Here is a 17510-nt window from a genome sequence, read left to right as displayed (position 1 = left end):
CTACAGAACACCAGACAGTGTTGTATGTATAGAACTACAGAACACCAGACAGTGTTGTATGTATAGAACTACAGAACAACAGACAGTGTTGTATGTATAGAACTACAGAACACCAGACAGTGTTGTATGTATAGAACACCAGACAGTGTTGTATGTATAGAATTATAGAACACCAGACAGTGTTGTATGTATAGAACACCAGACAGTGTTGTATGTATAGAACACCAGACAGTGTTGTATGTATAGAACACGAGACAGTGATGGATGTATAGAATTATAGAACACCAGACAGTGTTGTATGTATAGAACACCAGACAGTGTTGTATGTATAGAATTATAGAACACCAGACAGTGTTGTATGTATAGAACACCAGACAGTGTTGTATGTATAGAACACCAGACAGTGTTGTATGTATAGAACTACAGAACACCAGACAGTGTTGTATGTATAGAACACCAGACAGTGTTGTATGTATAGAATTATAGAACACCAGACAGTGTTGTATGTATAGAACACCAGACAGTGTTGTATGTATAGAATTATAGAACACCAGACAGTGTTGTATGTATAGAATTATAGAACACCAGACAGTGTTGTATGTATAGAACACCAGACAGTGTTGTATGTATAGAATTATAGAACACCAGACAGTGTTGTATGTATAGAATTATAGAACACCAGACAGTGTTGTATGTATAGAACACCAGACAGTGTTGTATGAATAGAACAATATGGTAGAGGGAGATCTGGTGTGAGCCAGGGGAATACAGTAGATATGACATGGTAATGTGGATAGGGAGATAGCATGTGTCTTACCGACGCTGACGTGTCTCTGTGTGAGGGTTAGGGACATGGTAATGTGGATAGGGAGATAGCATGTGCCTTACCGACGCTGACGTGTCTCTGTGTGAGGGTTAGGGACATGGTAATGTGGATAGGGAGATAGCATGTGTCTTACCGACGCTGACGTGTCTCTGTGTGAGGGTTAGGGACATGGTAATGTGGATAGGGAGATAGCATGTGTCTTACCGACGCTGACGTGTCTCTCTGTGAGGGTTAGGGACATGGTAATGTGGATAGGGAGATAGCATGTGTCTTACCGACGCTGACGTGTCTATGTGTGAGGGTTAGGGACATGGTAATGTGGATAGGGATATAGCATGTGTCTTACCGACGCTGACGTGTCTCTGTGTGAGGGTTAGGGACATGGTAATGTGGATAGGGATATAGCATGTGTCTTACCGACGCTGACGTGTCTCTGTGTGAGGGTTAGGGACATGGTAATGTGGATAGGGAGATAGCATGTGTCTTACCGACGCTGACGTGTCTCTGTGTGAGGGTTAGGGACATGGTAATGTGGATAGGGATATAGCATGTGTCTTACCGACGCTGACGTGTCTCTGTGTGAGGGTTAGGGACATGGTAATGTGGATAGGGATATAGCATGTGTCTTACCGACGCTGACGTGTCTCTGTGTGAGGGTTAGGGACATGGTAATGTGGATAGGGAGATAGCATGTGTCTTACCGACGCTGACGTGTCTCTGTGTGAGGGTTAGGGACATGGTAATGGGGATAGGGAGATAGCATGTGCCTTACCGACGCTGACGTGTCTCTGTGTGAGGGTTAGGGACATGGTAATGTGGATAGGGATATAGCATGTGTCTTACCGACGCTGACGTGTCTCTGTGTGAGGGTTAGGGACATGGTAATGTGGATAGGGATATAGCATGTGCCTTACCGACGCTGACGTGTCTCTGTGTGAGGGTTAGGGACATGGTAATGTGGATAGGGATATAGCATGTGTCTTACCGACGCTGACGTGTCTCTGTGTGAGGGTTAGGGACATGGTAATGTGGATAGGGATATAGCATGTGTCTTACCGACGCTGACGTGTCTCTGTGTGAGGGTTAGGGACATGGTAATGTGGATAGGGAGATAGCATGTGTCTTACCGACGCTGACGTGTCTCTGTGTGAGGGTTAGGGACATGGTAATGTGGATAGGGAGATAGCATGTGTCTTACCGACGCTGACGTGTCTCTGTGTGAGGGTTAGGGACATGGTAATGTGGATAGGGAGATAGCATGTGTCTTACCGACGCTGACGTGTCTCTGTGTGAGGGTTAGGGACATGGAAAAGTGTATAGGGATATAGGATGTGCCTTACCGACGCTGACGTGTCTCTGTGTGAGGGTTAGGGACATGGTAATGTGGATAGGGAGATAGCATGTGCCTTACCGACGCTGACGTGTCTCTGTGTGAGGAAGTAGTGCATGTCGTAGACGTCTTTCATCAGGGCGCTGTCACCAAAGGTGAAATAGGCCACGTCTCGGCCTGCCTCAGAGGCTGCCAGAATCTGGAGCAGAGCTGGAGGGGTGGGGGGGGGGGGGGCAGGATGTAGGGGGGAGAGAGAAGGACGGAGAGAGAGAGACGGAGAGACAGTGAGAGACATGGAGACAGAGAGAGAGAGAAAGAGGGAGAGAGAGAGAGAGAGAGAGAGAGAGAGAAACTGTCTATACAGGACCGATACTTTCTACAGAACCAGTACAAGACATGATACAAGGATCAGAGTAAACATGCTGAAGACAGCGACAACACAACCAGATTCAACCGGCGCCATTTAAACTGTCATATTACACACCTTGGCTCAGAATGAATGAAGAAATGACTAGAATACCCAGAGTCCCCCACTGAGGAGCCAGACTTAGTCACCGTGTGAGCAAGGGAAGGCAGGCTCTGGCCCCAGAACCTTGTGAATATATCATTAAGAGTCTGGAAATAAAGTCTGCTTTATTAATAAAGAAACCAGACAGAGAGAGGCAACAGTAACGAGCTACGAACGCTGCTGAATAAACATCTGCGACGGTGGGGGGGCTGAAGCTTCTCCTTTCAGACTTTCCTTTCCTCCTTTTTTTACATTGTCATCACTCTTTCAACTTGTCCCACAATTAAAAGTATGGGATGGAGCGATTCGAGAGAGAGTCCAGGTAAACAGAGGGGAACATTGGGCTATATTAAGTGTCTGTTCCCCCCCCGGCCCCAGAGGCATGTCATTAAGAAGAAAGTGGAGTAAGAAAACTGCCAGTTGACTTCAGAGACCTGGACCGATGCTAGGCTAATCAACTAACTGGTTCCGGACCGATTCTAGGCTAATTAACCAACTAGTTCTGGACCGATGCTAGGCTAATTAACCAACTAGTTCTGGACCGATGCTAGGCTAATCAACTAACTGGTTCCGGACCGATGCTAGGCTAATCAACTAACTGGTTCCGGACCGATTCTAGGCTAATTAACCAACTAGTTCTGGACCGATGCTAGGCTAATCAACTAACTGGTTCCGGACCGATGCTAGGCTAATCAACTAACTGGTTCCGGACCGATTCTAGGCTAATTAACGAACTGGTTCCGGACCGATGCTAGGCTAATCAACTAACTGGTTCCGGACCGATTCTAGGCTAATTAACCAACTAGTTCTGGACCGATGCTAGGCTAATCAACTAACTGGTTCCGGACCGATGCTAGGCTAATCAACTAACTGGTTCCGGACCGATTCTAGGCTAATTAACCAACTAGTTCTGGACCGATGCTAGGCTAATTAACTAACTGGAATACATGCTGATAAACCATATATACAGTACCTTCAGAAACTATTCACACCCCTTGACTTTTCAAGCATTTTGTTTAGTTTAGGACTGATGCTAGGCTAATTAACTAACTTGTATAAAATTTAAAAAAAATAAAAAAATTAAAAAAAAGTTTAATCGATTTTGTATTCAGGCTGTAACAACAAAATGTGGAATAAGTCAAGGGGTATGAATACTTTCTGGAGGCACTTTATATACAAAACATTAGGAACACCTTCCTAACATTGAGAGTTTCCCCTCCCCTCCTTTTCCCCTCAGAACAGCCTCAATTAATCGGGGTCATGGACTCTACAAGGTGTCGAAAGCGTTCCACAGGGATGCTGGCCCATGTTGACTACAATGCTTCTCACAGGTTGGCTGGATGTCCTTTGGGTGGTGGACCATTCTTGACCATATAGACGGAAAACTGTTGAGCGAGAAAAACCCAGGTTATATGTCAAAACTATAACTGGGCCACTCAAGAACATTCAATGTCGTTTTGGTAAGCAACTCCAGTGTATATTTGGCCTTCTATTTTAGGTTATTGTCCTGCTGAAAGGTGAATTTCACTCCCATTGTCTGTTGGAAAGCAGACAACCAGGTTTTCCTCTCTGATTTTGCCTGTGCTTAGCTCTATTTCGTTTCTTTTGATCCTAACACACTCCCTAGTCCTTGTCAATGACAAGCATACCCATAACATGATGCAGTCACCACCAAGAATGAAAATATGAAGAGTGGTACTCAGTGATGAGTTGTGTTGGATTTGCCCTAAACATAACGCTTTGTAATCAGAACATGAAGTACATTTCTTTGCCACATTTTTTGCAGTTCTACTGATGCATGTTTCGGAATATTTTTATTCTGTACAGGCTTCCTTCTTTTCACTCTGTCATTTAGGTTAATATTGTTGAGTAACTACAATGTTGTTGATCCATATTCAGTTTTCTCCCATCACAGCCATTAAACTCTGAGCTGGTTTCAGCTAGTTTATTTAGCCTCACAGCACCACTGGGTGCTAAGTGTTAGCGGTTGTTTAGCCTCACAGCACCACTGGGTGCTAAGTGTTAGCGGTAGTTTAGTCTCACAGCACCACTGGGTGCTAAGTGTTAGCGGTAGTTTAGTCTCACAGCACCACTGGGTGCTAAGTGTTAGCGGTAGTTTAGTCTCACAGCACCACTGGGTGCTAAGTGTTAGCGGTAGTTTAGTCTCACAGCACCACTGGGTGCTAAGTGTTAGCAGTAGTTTAGTCTCACAGCACCACTGGGTGCTAAGTGTTAGCGGTAGTTTAGCCTCACAGCACCACTGGGTGCTAAGTGTTAGCGGTAGTTTAGCCTCACAGCACCACTGGGTGCTAAGTGTTAGCGGTAGTTTAGTCTCACAGCACCACTGGGTGCTAAGTGTTAGCGGTAGTTTAGTCTCACAGCGCCACTGGGTGCTAAGTGTTAGCAGTAGTTTAGTCTCACAGCACCACTGGGTGCTAAGTGTTAGCGGTAGTTTAGTCTCACAGCGCCACTGGGTGCTAAGTGTTAGCAGTAGTTTAGCCTGACAGCACCACTGGGTGCTAAGTGTTAGCGGTAGTTTAGCCTGACAGCACCACTGGGTGCTAAGTGTTAGCGGTAGTTTAGCCTGACAGCACCACTGGGTGCTAAGTGTTAGCGGTAGTTTAGCCTGACAGCACCACTGGGTGCTAAGTGTTAGCGGTAGTTTAGCCTGACAGCACCACTGGGTGCTAAGTGTTAGCGGTAGTTTAGCCTGACAGCACCACTGGGTGCTAAGTGTTAGCGGTAGTTTAGCCTGACAGCACCACTGGGTGCTAAGTGTTAGCGGTAGTTTAGTCTCACAGCACCACTGGGTGCTAAGTGTTAGCGGTAGTGCAGTAGTCTAGTGGTATCCTCCTCTGAGCCCCTGCCTGAGATTTTACCGTAATTCTGTTACCAAACTTTGCATCTACACAGCTTTTCCCAGTAAATGTTCATACATTTTTTTTACTGTGTAAATGATTTAAAGTTAGTCCTTGTGCATAGAGTTGTACGGTTTGTTAAACTTTGAAATCAAAATGGTTTTATGTTTGGCATACATTCCTAAGTGAAAAATCGTGAGTCTCAGCGTAAATCCGTTAACGTGGAATTGCCCCTAGGTCTATAATGGATAGGTGGGCTGGGGCAGGCGATCAATTCCACTGTTAATGAAAAATATTAACGTTGTCAGTTGATCAATATGACGGGAGACAAATAGGCATTAAGTAAATAAATGTATTCCACAGCCAAGGCTAACGAGAGAAGGGCCAGTTCACACTAACAGGCAGTGCGTCCCAAATGGCACCCTATTCGGTACACTACTTTTGGCCATGGCCCATAGGGTGTACACTATATTATAGGGAATAGGGTGCCATTTGGGACTCAAATCAGGGCCTGTTGAAAAGCGTGGCTTTTCAACTGGAGATTTAATCATATTCTCTCCTATACTCAACAGTACAGTCCAATTTGGACCACGTCGACACAGAAGAACGTTAAAAAAATTCATGAACGGTGCTTAACTTGGGCCGGAACATGGTACCGGCCCACAAAATGAGTACAGGCACGTTCAGTCCACCTCAAGAAGTGGATAAGAGTGGCTCCTAAATGACTCAAATGTAAATGTAAAATCAGCCATTTTGAGTGAAGTGCTAATGTTGCCCCATGCTTACCTTTAAACCTAGCGTCTCCACCGAACACACCACAGCCCCAGTTTCCTGTAGCAACCGCAGAGAGATCCTGACTCCTCTCCCCTGGGCGGGAAAAGCCACAGTATGCCTAAATGATGGAGGGGGGGAGAGAAAGATTTAGAACAAAACACAAAAAAGAGCAACCAAATTTCTCAGACAAGTAGGACCATGTAAATTGCACTGGTGAGAAATAAATCCTCAGTAATAAGTCCTCAGTTGGCTGGTCGAAGCTGATGTGAGAATACAGATGTGACAGAATGTCAAGTCATCAGACCATGGCAGGCGCTGGGTGGCTGGGTACCAGCCAGTAGTAATGTGTGATGAGATCTCCTTGAACTACACTAAAGCCAGAAGGAAGCCTTTTGCTCCTCTGACGGCCGTTTCGCGGAGTCCCACGTCACCGGTTAGTGTAGTCCCACATCCCTGTTTAGTGTAGTCCCACATCCCTGTTTAGTGTAGTCCCACATCCCTGTTTAGTGTAGTCCCACATCCCTGTTTAGTGTAGTCCCACATCCCTGTTTAGTGTAGTCCCACATCCCTGTTTAGTGTAGTCCCACATCCCTGTTTAGTGTAGTCCCACATCCCTGTTTAGTGTAGTCCCACATCCCTGTTTAGTGTAGTCCCACATCCCTGTTTAGTGTAGTCCCACATCCCTGTTTAGTGTAGTCCCACATCCCTGTTTAGTGTAGCCCCACATCTCTGTTTAGTCCCACATCTCTGTTTAGTGTAGTCCCACATCCCTGTTTAGTGTAGTCCCACATCTCTGTTTAGTCCCACATCCCTGTTTAGTGTAGCCCCACATCCCTGTTTAGTGTAGTCCCACATCCCTGTTTAGTGTAGTCCCACATCCCTGTTTAGTGTAGCCCCACATCTCTGTTTAGTCCCACATCTCTGTTTAGTGTAGTCCCACATCCCTGTTTAGTGTAGTCCCACATCTCTGTTTAGTCCCACATCCCTGTTTAGTGTAGCCCCACATCCCTGTTTAGTGTAGTCCCACATCCCTGTTTAGTGTAGTCCCACATCCCTGTTTAGTGTAGCCCCACATCCCTGTTTAGTGTAGCCCCACATCTCTGTTTAGTGTAGCCCCACATCTCTGTTTAGTGTAGCCCCACATCTCTGTTTAGTGTAGCCCCACATCCCTGTTTAGTGTAGTCCCACATCCCTGTTTAGTGTAGTCCCACATCCCTGTTTAGTGTAGTCCCACATCCCTGTTTAGTGTAGTCCCACATCCCTGTTTAGTGTAGCCCCACATCCCTGTTTAGTCCCACATCCCTGTTTAGTGTAGTCCCACATCTCTGTTTAGTGTAGTCCCACATCCCTGTTTAGTGTAGTCCCACATCCCTGTTTAGTGTAGTCCCACATCTCTGTTTAGTCCCACATCCCTGTTTAGTGTAGTCCCACATCCCTGTTTAGTGTAGTCCCACATCCCTGTTTAGTGTAGCCCCACATCTCTGTTTAGTCCCACATCCCTGTTTAGTGTAGTCCCACATCCCTGTTTAGTGTAGCCCCACATCTCTGTTTAGTCCCACATCCCTGTTTAGTGTAGTCCCACATCCCTGTTTAGTGTAGTCCCACATCCCTGTTTAGTGTAGCCCCACATCCCTGTTTAGTGTAGCCCCACATCTCTGTTTAGTCCCACATCCCTGTTTAGTGTAGTCCCACATCCCTGTTTAGTGTAGTCCCACATCCCTGTTTAGTGTAGTCCCACATCCCTGTTTAGTGTAGTCCCACATCTCTGTTTAGTGTAGCCCCACATCCCTGTTTAGTGTAGTCCCACATCCCTGTTTAGTGTAGTCCCACATCCCTGTTTAGTGTAGTCCCACATCCCTGTTTAGTGTAGTCCCACATCCCTGTTTAGTGTAGTCCCACATCCCTGTTTAGTGTAGTCCCACATCCCTGTTTAGTGTAGTCCCACATCCCTGTTTAGTGTAGCCCCACATCCCTGTTTAGTGTGGTCCCACATCCCTGTTTAGTGTAGTCCCACATCCCTGTTTAGTGTAGTCCCACATCCCTGTTTAGTGTAGTCCCACATCCCTGTTTAGTGTAGTCCCACATCCCTGTTTAGTGTAGTCCCACATCCCTGTTTAGTGTAGTCCCACATCCCTGTTTAGTGTAGTCCCACATCCCTGTTTAGTGTAGTCCCACATCCCTGTTTAGTGTAGTCCCACATCTCTGTTTAGTCCCACATCCCTGTTTAGTGTAGCCCCACATCCCTGTTTAGTGTAGTCCCACATCCCTGTTTAGTGTAGTCCCACATCTCTGTTTAGTCCCACATCCCTGTTTAGTGTAGTCCCACATCTCTGTTTAGTCCCACATCCCTGTTTAGTGTAGCCCCACATCCCTGTTTAGTGTAGTCCCACATCCCTGTTTAGTGTAGCCCCACATCCCTGTTTAGTGTAGTCCCACATCCCTGTTTAGTGTAGTCCCACATCCCTGTTTAGTGTAGTCCCACATCCCTGTTTAGTGTAGCCCCACATCCCTGTTTAGTGTAGCCCCACATCCCTGTTTAGTGTAGTCCCACATCCCTGTTTAGTGTAGTCCCACATCCCTGTTTAGTGTAGTCCCACGTCCCTGTTTAGTGTAGTCCCACATCCCTGTTTAGTGTAGTCCCACATCCCTGTTTAGTGTAGTCCCACATCCCTGTTTAGTGTAGTCCCACATCCCTGTTTAGTGTAGTCCCACGTCCCTGTTTAGTGTAGTCCCACGTCCCTGTTTAGTGTAGTCCCACATCCCTGTTTAGTGTAGTCCCACATCCCTGTTTAGTGTAGTCCCACATCCCTGTTTAGTGTAGCCCCACATCCCTGTTTAGTGTAGTCCCACATCCCTGTTTAGTGTAGCCCCACATCCCTGTTTAGTGTAGTCCCACATCCCTGTTTAGTGTAGCCCCACATCCCTGTTTAGTGTAGTCCCACATCCCTGTTTAGTGTAGCCCCACATCCCTGTTTAGTGTAGTCCCACATCCCTGTTTAGTGTAGCCCCACATCCCTGTTTAGTGTAGCCCCACATCCCTGTTTAGTGTAGTCCCACATCCCTGTTTAGTGTAGTCCCACATCCCTGTTTAGTGTAGTCCCACATCCCTGTTTAGTGTAGTCCCACATCCCTGTTTAGTGTAGCCCCACATCCCTGTTTAGTGTAGCCCCACATCCCTGTTTAGTGTAGCCCCACATCCCTGTTTAGTGTAGCCCCACGTCCCTGGTACGTTTCATAATGTAATCATGAGAACTCTAGTAGGATCCTATACATTGACACGTGAATGGAATATGTAACCTAATGTACTGGATACTGCCTGCCGGGCTTAAAGCTTGGCACATCATTCAATGTAATGGCACGCTGCGTGTCAACTAAAAGCCCCTGAAGAAAGATCCGGTTGGCCCGAGTATAAACCATGCATTTTTAAAACGATCATTTAACAACTTCACATGTTGCAGAACAATTACACCTATTTACATCGCTAATGGACTTGACATCCTCTAACATGGCGTGAGACACCTCAGCAAATTAAATGATGGATATACGAAGGGGCTCTGGACATCTATTTTCATCCAGTTTCAGTTTCATCCCAAATGGCACCCTATTCCCTATATAGCGCACTACGGAACCTGGTGGAAAGTAGTGCACTATATAGGGAATAGGGTGCCATTTGGGATGTACACTCCCCTGGAAGGCCAGAGGTAAATTCTAGGGTTTAAAAAGGGCAGATGGGACCGTTTCCTAAACAGCCCTCCAAAACAGGATTGATCTCCTTGTTCGGGTTATTTTTCCACCTCCTGTTAGAACGGTCAGTTTCTCTCTGAAGTGAAATTGGACAACATCAACATTTCACGTCTTCATTTCACATTGTCGTTTTCCTATCGGAGAATATTACGTGAAGAAATGGATAAATAACTTTTTATGATGTAATTAACCACCACAGTCAGGTTACTAATTGTAAAAAACAAAATAATTTACAAAATAATAATGTGTTGGCAATAACTTTACCGGTTAAACAAAAAATGTTGGATCAACTAATGCATGAAGTTGCAGAGATCGTAATGATACATGATAGCCTTAACTAGCTAATCATAGACATGATCCATTCCTGAATCAACATCCAATGTTTATTATTGTTTACCTCAGAAGAACAGATAGCCTTAACTAGCTAATCATAGACAAGATCCATTCCTGAATCAACATCCAATGTTTATTATTGTTTACCTCAGAAGAACAGATAGCCTTAACTAGCTAATCATAGACATGATCCATTCCTGAATCAACATCCAATGTTTATTATTGTTTACCTCAGAAGAACAGATAGCCTTAACTAGCTAATCATAGACATGATCCATTCCTGAATCAACATCCAATGTTTATTATTGTTTACCTCAGAAGAACAGATAGCCTTAACTAGCTAATCATAGACATGATCCATTCCTGAATCAACATCCAATGTTTATTATTGTTTACCTCAGAAGAACAGATAGCATTAACTAGCTAATCATAGACATGATCCATTCCTGAATCAACATCCAATGTTTATTATTGTTTACCTCAGAAGAACAGATAGCATTAACTAGCTAATCATAGACATGATCCATTCCTGAATCAACATCCAATGTTTATTATTGTTTACCTCAGAAGAACAGATAGCCTTAACTAGCTAATCATAGACATGATCCATTCCTGAATCAACATCCAATGTTTATTATTGTTTACCTCAGAAGAACAGATAGCCTTAACTAGCTAATCATAGACATGATCCATTCCTGAATCAACATCCAATGTTTATTATTGTTTACCTCAGATAACAGCGCACGTGAGTCATTTCAGATCACTTTACATTTGGCAGTAGTGATTACGAGATCATTGCGTTGTCTTTTGTCTGATTGTATGCAACGGCTAGACACCAACGCTATTAAATCAACGTGACGAGACTAATTTGAACTTAAATGACAATTAAGGTTCTCGCTGATGCATATAATATATTTTTTTAAAGGGACACACACACACACACACACACACACACACACGGAAGATCAAAGCTTATCATCAAAGAGCGGTAGCTGTATCCTGACACCCTCCTGACTTCCACTTTCATTAATATTACAGAACGTTCATATTTGTGTCTACAGTACAACGGAAGACAAAATGAATTTAAAAGCAGAAGCACTCCAGATACGAGAAGCAGAGAATGGGCGCTTCTCAAAGACGTAGCCAATTGTTTAAATACAGTATACACTAGTGACTCAAAGCCACAGAGCCACCATCTTGGTTCTCCCCCAACCATTGTAAAGAAGATTCTAGAAGCTATAGAAAAATGTTTTACATTAGTTTTTCCCCCACATTACAAACACCTTAATCCATACTGTTAAATTATATTATATGAGCGAAACTAACAAATATATATACAAAAATGTTCCTTAAGTATAACTTTTAGAGAGTAGTAAAATGCTACTGTCCCCAATAAAACAAAACACTTATACATTTCATTTTGTTGTTGAAACATGTTATTTAAATACTGCAGAATCCCATTCATTCATATGGACTGCTTCTTCTGAGGAGTACCAATATGGCCGACCTGTGGCTTCAAAGCCTCTCATTGGCCCAATACATAGCATCAGCAATCCAGGGTTTATATACATCATTGACCCCAAACCAACACGACGACTACGTTCATGTTTTATAAATGTCCAAATGGTTACGTCACGTAAGGGTGTTTTGTACTTGTTTGTTCTACAGTAGTGGTAACTCAATAAGATGAGCATGGTTCGTGGCTGAAAGATTTGGGAGAATGATCCTAAAATGTTCATGCATTTTTTTTTTACTGACTGGAGTACATGAATTTAAACTTTAGGATCACTCTCCCAAACCTCCAGCCACTGTGGTGGTTAATTTCTGTATTATCAAACGAGGAGAGTCAAACCTATCACACAAGTCAGAGTTATACGTAAACTGAATCTTTATTAGTGAGAGCTCTGCAATAGCGATGGGTGGTCGACGAACCACCCCCTCAGATGATTCGTTGAGAGCCACAACACAAAGGCTACTAAAATCTTTTACAGCAAAGATCCACCCAATAGTCTAGATAACAAACAACAGATGTGTGGAACGGGTCACAAGGTGAGACTTGAGGTAGAGTACCTTATGATAAGCTTTCGACCACACTATCTACCAAGAGAGCTCTCATCTGTATTATTCGTAGGCATCTATTTACCACCACAGAACGAAGCTGGCACTAAGACCGCTCTCAACCAACTCTATAAGGCCATAAGCAAATGCTCACCCAGAAGCAGCGCCACCTAGTGGCCGGGGACTTAAATGCAGGCAAACTGAAATCCGTTTTACCAGCATGTGCAACCAAAAAATAAATAATCCTATACCACCTTTACTCCACACACAGAGATGCATATAAAGCTCCCTCGTCTTCCATTTGGCAAATCTGACCATAATTCTATCCTCCTGATTCCTGCTTACATGTAAAAACTAAAGCAGGAAGTACCAGTGACTCGCTCAATACAATGGTCAGATGACGCGGATGCTAAGCTATATGACTGTTTTACTAGCACAGACTGGAATATGTTCCGGGATTCATCCAATGGCATTGAGGAGAATACCAGCTCAGTCACCGGCTTCATCAATAAGTGCATCGATGACGTCGTCCCAACAGTGACTGTACATACATATCCCAACCAGAAGCCATGGATTACAGGCAACATCCGCATCGAGCTAAAGGCTAGAGTTGCCGCTTTCAAGGAGCGGGAGACTAATCCGGGCGCTTATAAGAAATCCCGCTATGCCCTCAGACGAACCATCAAACAAGCAAAGCGTCAATACAGGACTAAGATTGAATCATACTACACCGGCTCTGATGCTCGTCAGATGTGGCAGGGCTTAAAAACTATTACGGACTACAAAGGGAAACCCAGACGCAAGCTGTCCAGTGAAGCTAGCCTACCAGACGAGCTAAATGCCTTTTATGCTTGCTTTAAGGCAAGCAACACTGATTCATGCACAAGTTCACCAGCTGTTTTGGATGACTGTGTGTTAACGCTCTCGGTAGCTGATGTGAACAAAACCTTTAAACAGGTCAATATTCACAAAGCCGCTGGGCCAGACGGATTACCAGGACGTGTACTCAAAGCATGTGCGGACCAACTGTCAAATGTCTTCACTGACATTTTCAACCTCTCCCTGACCGAGTCTGTAATATCTACATGTTTCAAGCAGACCACCATAGTCCCTGTGCCCAAGGAAGCGAAGGTAATCTGCCTAAATGATTACCACCCAATGGCACTCACATCTGTAGCCATGAAGTGCTTTGAAAGGCTGGTCACGGCTCACATCAACAGCATCCTCCTCTTTCAGGCAGAGAGTAACACCTGGCATACCCCTTTTAATCCACTGTATTGAAGAAGTGAAAGAGGGAAAGAGTGTTGTGTTCCTTTCACCTCTATAGTGGCATCCTGTTAAAACCAGGCCCAGATACAGCTACACTTGATCCCTGAATCCACTTGTTTAAAAAATGCCTAATTTTCACCTAATTCTCTCATTCTGGAAATGAACCACATACTGTAGAGGGAAAACATGAGTTATAAGATAGTGGTTAGTTCGATAACTATTTTCACACAGATTGCCAGGGTCCAGTAAGCAACTAACGCGTTATAACTTGAAGAACGGCAAGGAGTCGAATACCAGTTAATACTATAGCGAATTAGTTAAGTTACTAACGTTAGCTCATCTGATGTTGTAACGTTAGCTGTCTGACTTTATTAGCCAGCTAATTTTCACACCATAAACTAAATTATTTGATCCGTTAAGTTGGCTAATGTTGCTCAACATTTCTCTGGTTAGCTAACGGAGAATTTGATCCATGCTAGCAAGATACTTAACAATGCTAATACTTGTTCCATCACACTTCTCTCTTTTTCCCCTCACCTCAAACTTCCCAAATGCCAGTTGTTTTTCGGTTACAGCTCATGAAGTACGCTTCATCACCTTCTCACACCCGTCTCCGTGGTCAGGCTTCTCACCTAACGTTACCTCTTCGTTATCGTTCAGGGGACACGCTGCTGTAACCTTCTCACCCCGGTCTCCGTGGTCAGGCTTCTCACCTAACGTTACCTCTTCGTTATCGTTCAGGGGACTGCTGTAACCTTCTCACCCCGGTCTCCGTGGTCAGGCTTCTCACCTAACGTTACCTCTTCATTATCGTTCAGGGGACACGCTGCTGTAACCTTCTCACCCCGGTCTCTGTGGTCAGACTTCTCACCAAACGTTACCTCTTCGTTATCGTTCAGGGGATGTGCTGCTGTAACTAACCAGCTGTCTTTCCAGAGCGCATACTGATTCTGTAACTAGTAAATTGGTTGTTTCTTCATTCTTCAGTCGTGTGCTGCATTCTGTTGCTATGTGAACGATTGGCTGAGCCTTGGATACAGCAGCCAGTAGTGATCCGACTCCCCCCCAAACTTTTCTTATCAGATCTACACAAATCACGTAGGTCACCTATTTTGGATTTAAAACGGTGAATATCGCCCGAAAGGTGACAAGTTTGTATCCCTGAGACATTGTGGAGAAAAGTAATTGGTTCCTCCATTAATCACACCATCTCTTCAACATGGTTTAAGAAGGTAAAGAGACATTCACATATGAAGACAATGTTCCCTCCTGTCCTCTTCCCTTTCTGATATTCTGCATAGCACCAGGGACATGTGAAAGACAAGCCTGACCTCTCCCCTCTCTGGGCCCCAGGTGACTGAGCCCCAGGTGAGGGAAGAAGTGCAACTGCCAACACCAGAGTCTGAAGGGATACATTCTAATCACATCAGCATACAACGCAGATAAGACATCTTAATTTTTTTTCTATGTTACACGACTAATTCTGATTCTTCTGCCACACCACAAACCATGATCCCCCTGGTCGAGTTACCACCGCTCCCCCTGGTCGAGTTACCACCGCTCCCCCTGTCGAGTTACCAGCGCTCCCCCCGGTCGAGTTACCACCGCTCCCCCCTGGTAGAGTTATCACCGCTCCCCCCTGTCGAGTTACCACCGCTCCCCCTGGTCGAGTTACCACCGCTCCCCCTGGTCGAGTTACCACCGCTACCCCCGGTCGAGTTACCACCGCTCCCCCTGGTCTAGTTACCACCGCTCCCCCTGGTCTAGTTACCACCGGTCGAGTTACCACCGCTCCCCCTGGTCTAGTTACCACCGCTCCCCCTGGTCTAGTTACCACCGGTCGAGTTACCACTGCTCCCCCTGGTCGAGTTACCACCGCTCCCCCTGGTCGAGTTACCACCGGTCGAGTTACCACCGCTCCCCCTGGTCTAGTTACCACCGCTCCCCCTGGTCTAGTTACCACCGCTCCCCCTGGTCGAGTTACCACCGGTCGAGTTACCACCGAATCCACTGGTCTAGTTACCACCGCTCCCCCTGGTCTAGTTACCACCGCTCCCCCTGGTTGAGTTACCACTAGTAGAGTTACCAACGCTCCCCTGGTCTAGTTACCACCGCTCCCCCTGGTCGAGTTACCACCGCTCCCCCTGGTCGAGTTACCACCGCTCCCCCTGGTCGAGTTACCACCGCTCCCCCTGGTCTAGTTACCACCGGTTGAGTTACCACCGCCCCCCCTGGTCGAGTTACCACCGCTCCCCTGGTCTAGTTACCACCGCTCCCCCTGGTCGAGTTACCACCGCTCCCCCTGGTCGAGTTACCACCGCTCCCCCTGGTCGAGTTACCACCGCTCCCCCTGGCCGAGTTACCACCGCTCCCCCTGGCCGAGTTACCACCGCCTCCCCTGGTCGAGTTACCACCGCTCTCCCTGGCCGAGTTACCACCGCTCCCCCTGGCCGAGTTACCACCGCTCCCCCTGGTCTAGTTACCACCGCTCAGCCTGGTCGAGTTACCACCGCTCAACCTGGTCGAGTTACCACCGCTCACCCTGGTCTAGTTACCACTGCTCCCCCTGGTCTAGTAACCACCGCTCCCCCTGGTCTAGTTACCACCGCTCCCCCTGGTCTAGTTCCCACCGCTCCCCCTGGTCTAGTTCCCACCGCTCCCCCTGCTCTAGTTACCACCGCTCCCCCTGGTCGAGTTACCACCGCTCAACCTGGTCGAGTTACCACCGCTCCCCCTGGTCTAGTTACCACTGCTCCCCCTGGTCTAGTTCCCACCGCTCCCCCTGGTCTAGTGACCACCGCTCCCCCTGGTCTAGTTACCACCGGTGGAGTTACCACCGCTCCCCTGGTCTAGTTACCACCGGTTGAGTTACCACCGCTCCCCCTGGTCTAGTTACCACCGCTCCCCCTGGTCGAGTTACCACCGCTCCCCCTGGTCGAGTTACCACCGCTCCCCCTGTCTAGTTACCACCGCTCCCCCTGGTCTAGTTAACACCGCTCCCCCTGTCTAGTTACCACCGCTCCCCCTGGTCTAGTTACCACCGCTCCCCCTGTCTAGTTACAACCGCTCCCCCCTGGTCTAGTTAACACCGGTTGAGTTACCACCGCTCCGCTGGTCTAGTTACCACCGGTTGAGTTACCACCGCTCCCCCCTGGTCTAGTTACCACCGGTTGAGTTACCACTGCTCCCCCCTGGTCTAGTTACCACCGGTTGAGTTACCACCGCTCCCCCTGGTCGGGTTACCACCGCTCCCCCTGTCTAGTTACAACCGCTCCCCCCTGGTCTAGTTAACACCGGTTGAGTTACCACCGCTCCCCTGGTCTAGTTACCACCGGTTGAGTTACCACCGCTCCCCCCTGGTCTAGTTACCACCGGTTGAGTTACCACTGCTCCCCCCTGGTCTAGTTACCACCGGTCGAGTTACCACCGCTCCCCCTGGTAGAGTTACCACCGCTCCCCCTGGTAGAGTTACCACCGCTCCCCTGGTCAGGTTACCACCGCTCCTCCTGGTCTAGTTACCACTACTCCCCTGGTCTAGTTACCACCGGTCCCCTGGTCTAGTTACCACCGCAACCCCTGGTCGAGTTACCACCGGTCCCCCTGGTCTATTTACCACCGCTCCCCCTGGTCTAGTTACCACCGCTCCCCCTGGTCTAGTTACCACCGCTCCCCCTGGTCTAGTTACCACCGCTCCCCCTGGTCTAGTTACCACCGGTCAAGTTACCACCGCTCCCCCTGGTCTAGTTACCACCGCTCCCCCTGGTCTAGTTACCACCGCTCCCCCTGGTCTAGTTACCACCGCTCCCCCTG

General features: G+C 46.8%; 1 protein-coding gene across 2 annotated transcripts in view; it reads right to left on the bottom strand.

Annotated features, from left to right (window-relative positions):
• LOC139376996 (poly(ADP-ribose) glycohydrolase-like) overlaps positions 1-17510 on the bottom strand; it is a 96559-nt gene that overhangs the window by 3074 nt on the left and 75975 nt on the right. For both annotated transcript variants that reach the window (XM_071120046.1, XM_071120045.1), the window contains 2 exons: positions 6309-6414; positions 2238-2366 (listed from right to left, as the gene is read on the bottom strand). In XM_071120046.1, coding sequence (XP_070976147.1) covers positions 2238-2366; positions 6309-6414 — 235 coding nt within the window. The remainder of the gene's footprint in view (positions 1-2237; positions 2367-6308; positions 6415-17510) is intronic.

Source organism: Oncorhynchus clarkii, chromosome 20 (assembly GCF_045791955.1).
Source record: "Oncorhynchus clarkii lewisi isolate Uvic-CL-2024 chromosome 20, UVic_Ocla_1.0, whole genome shotgun sequence".
NCBI lineage: Eukaryota > Metazoa > Chordata > Actinopteri > Salmoniformes > Salmonidae > Oncorhynchus > Oncorhynchus clarkii.
Note: the sequence above shows the minus strand (reverse complement) of the source record. Positions and strands in the feature narration are given on the sequence as shown.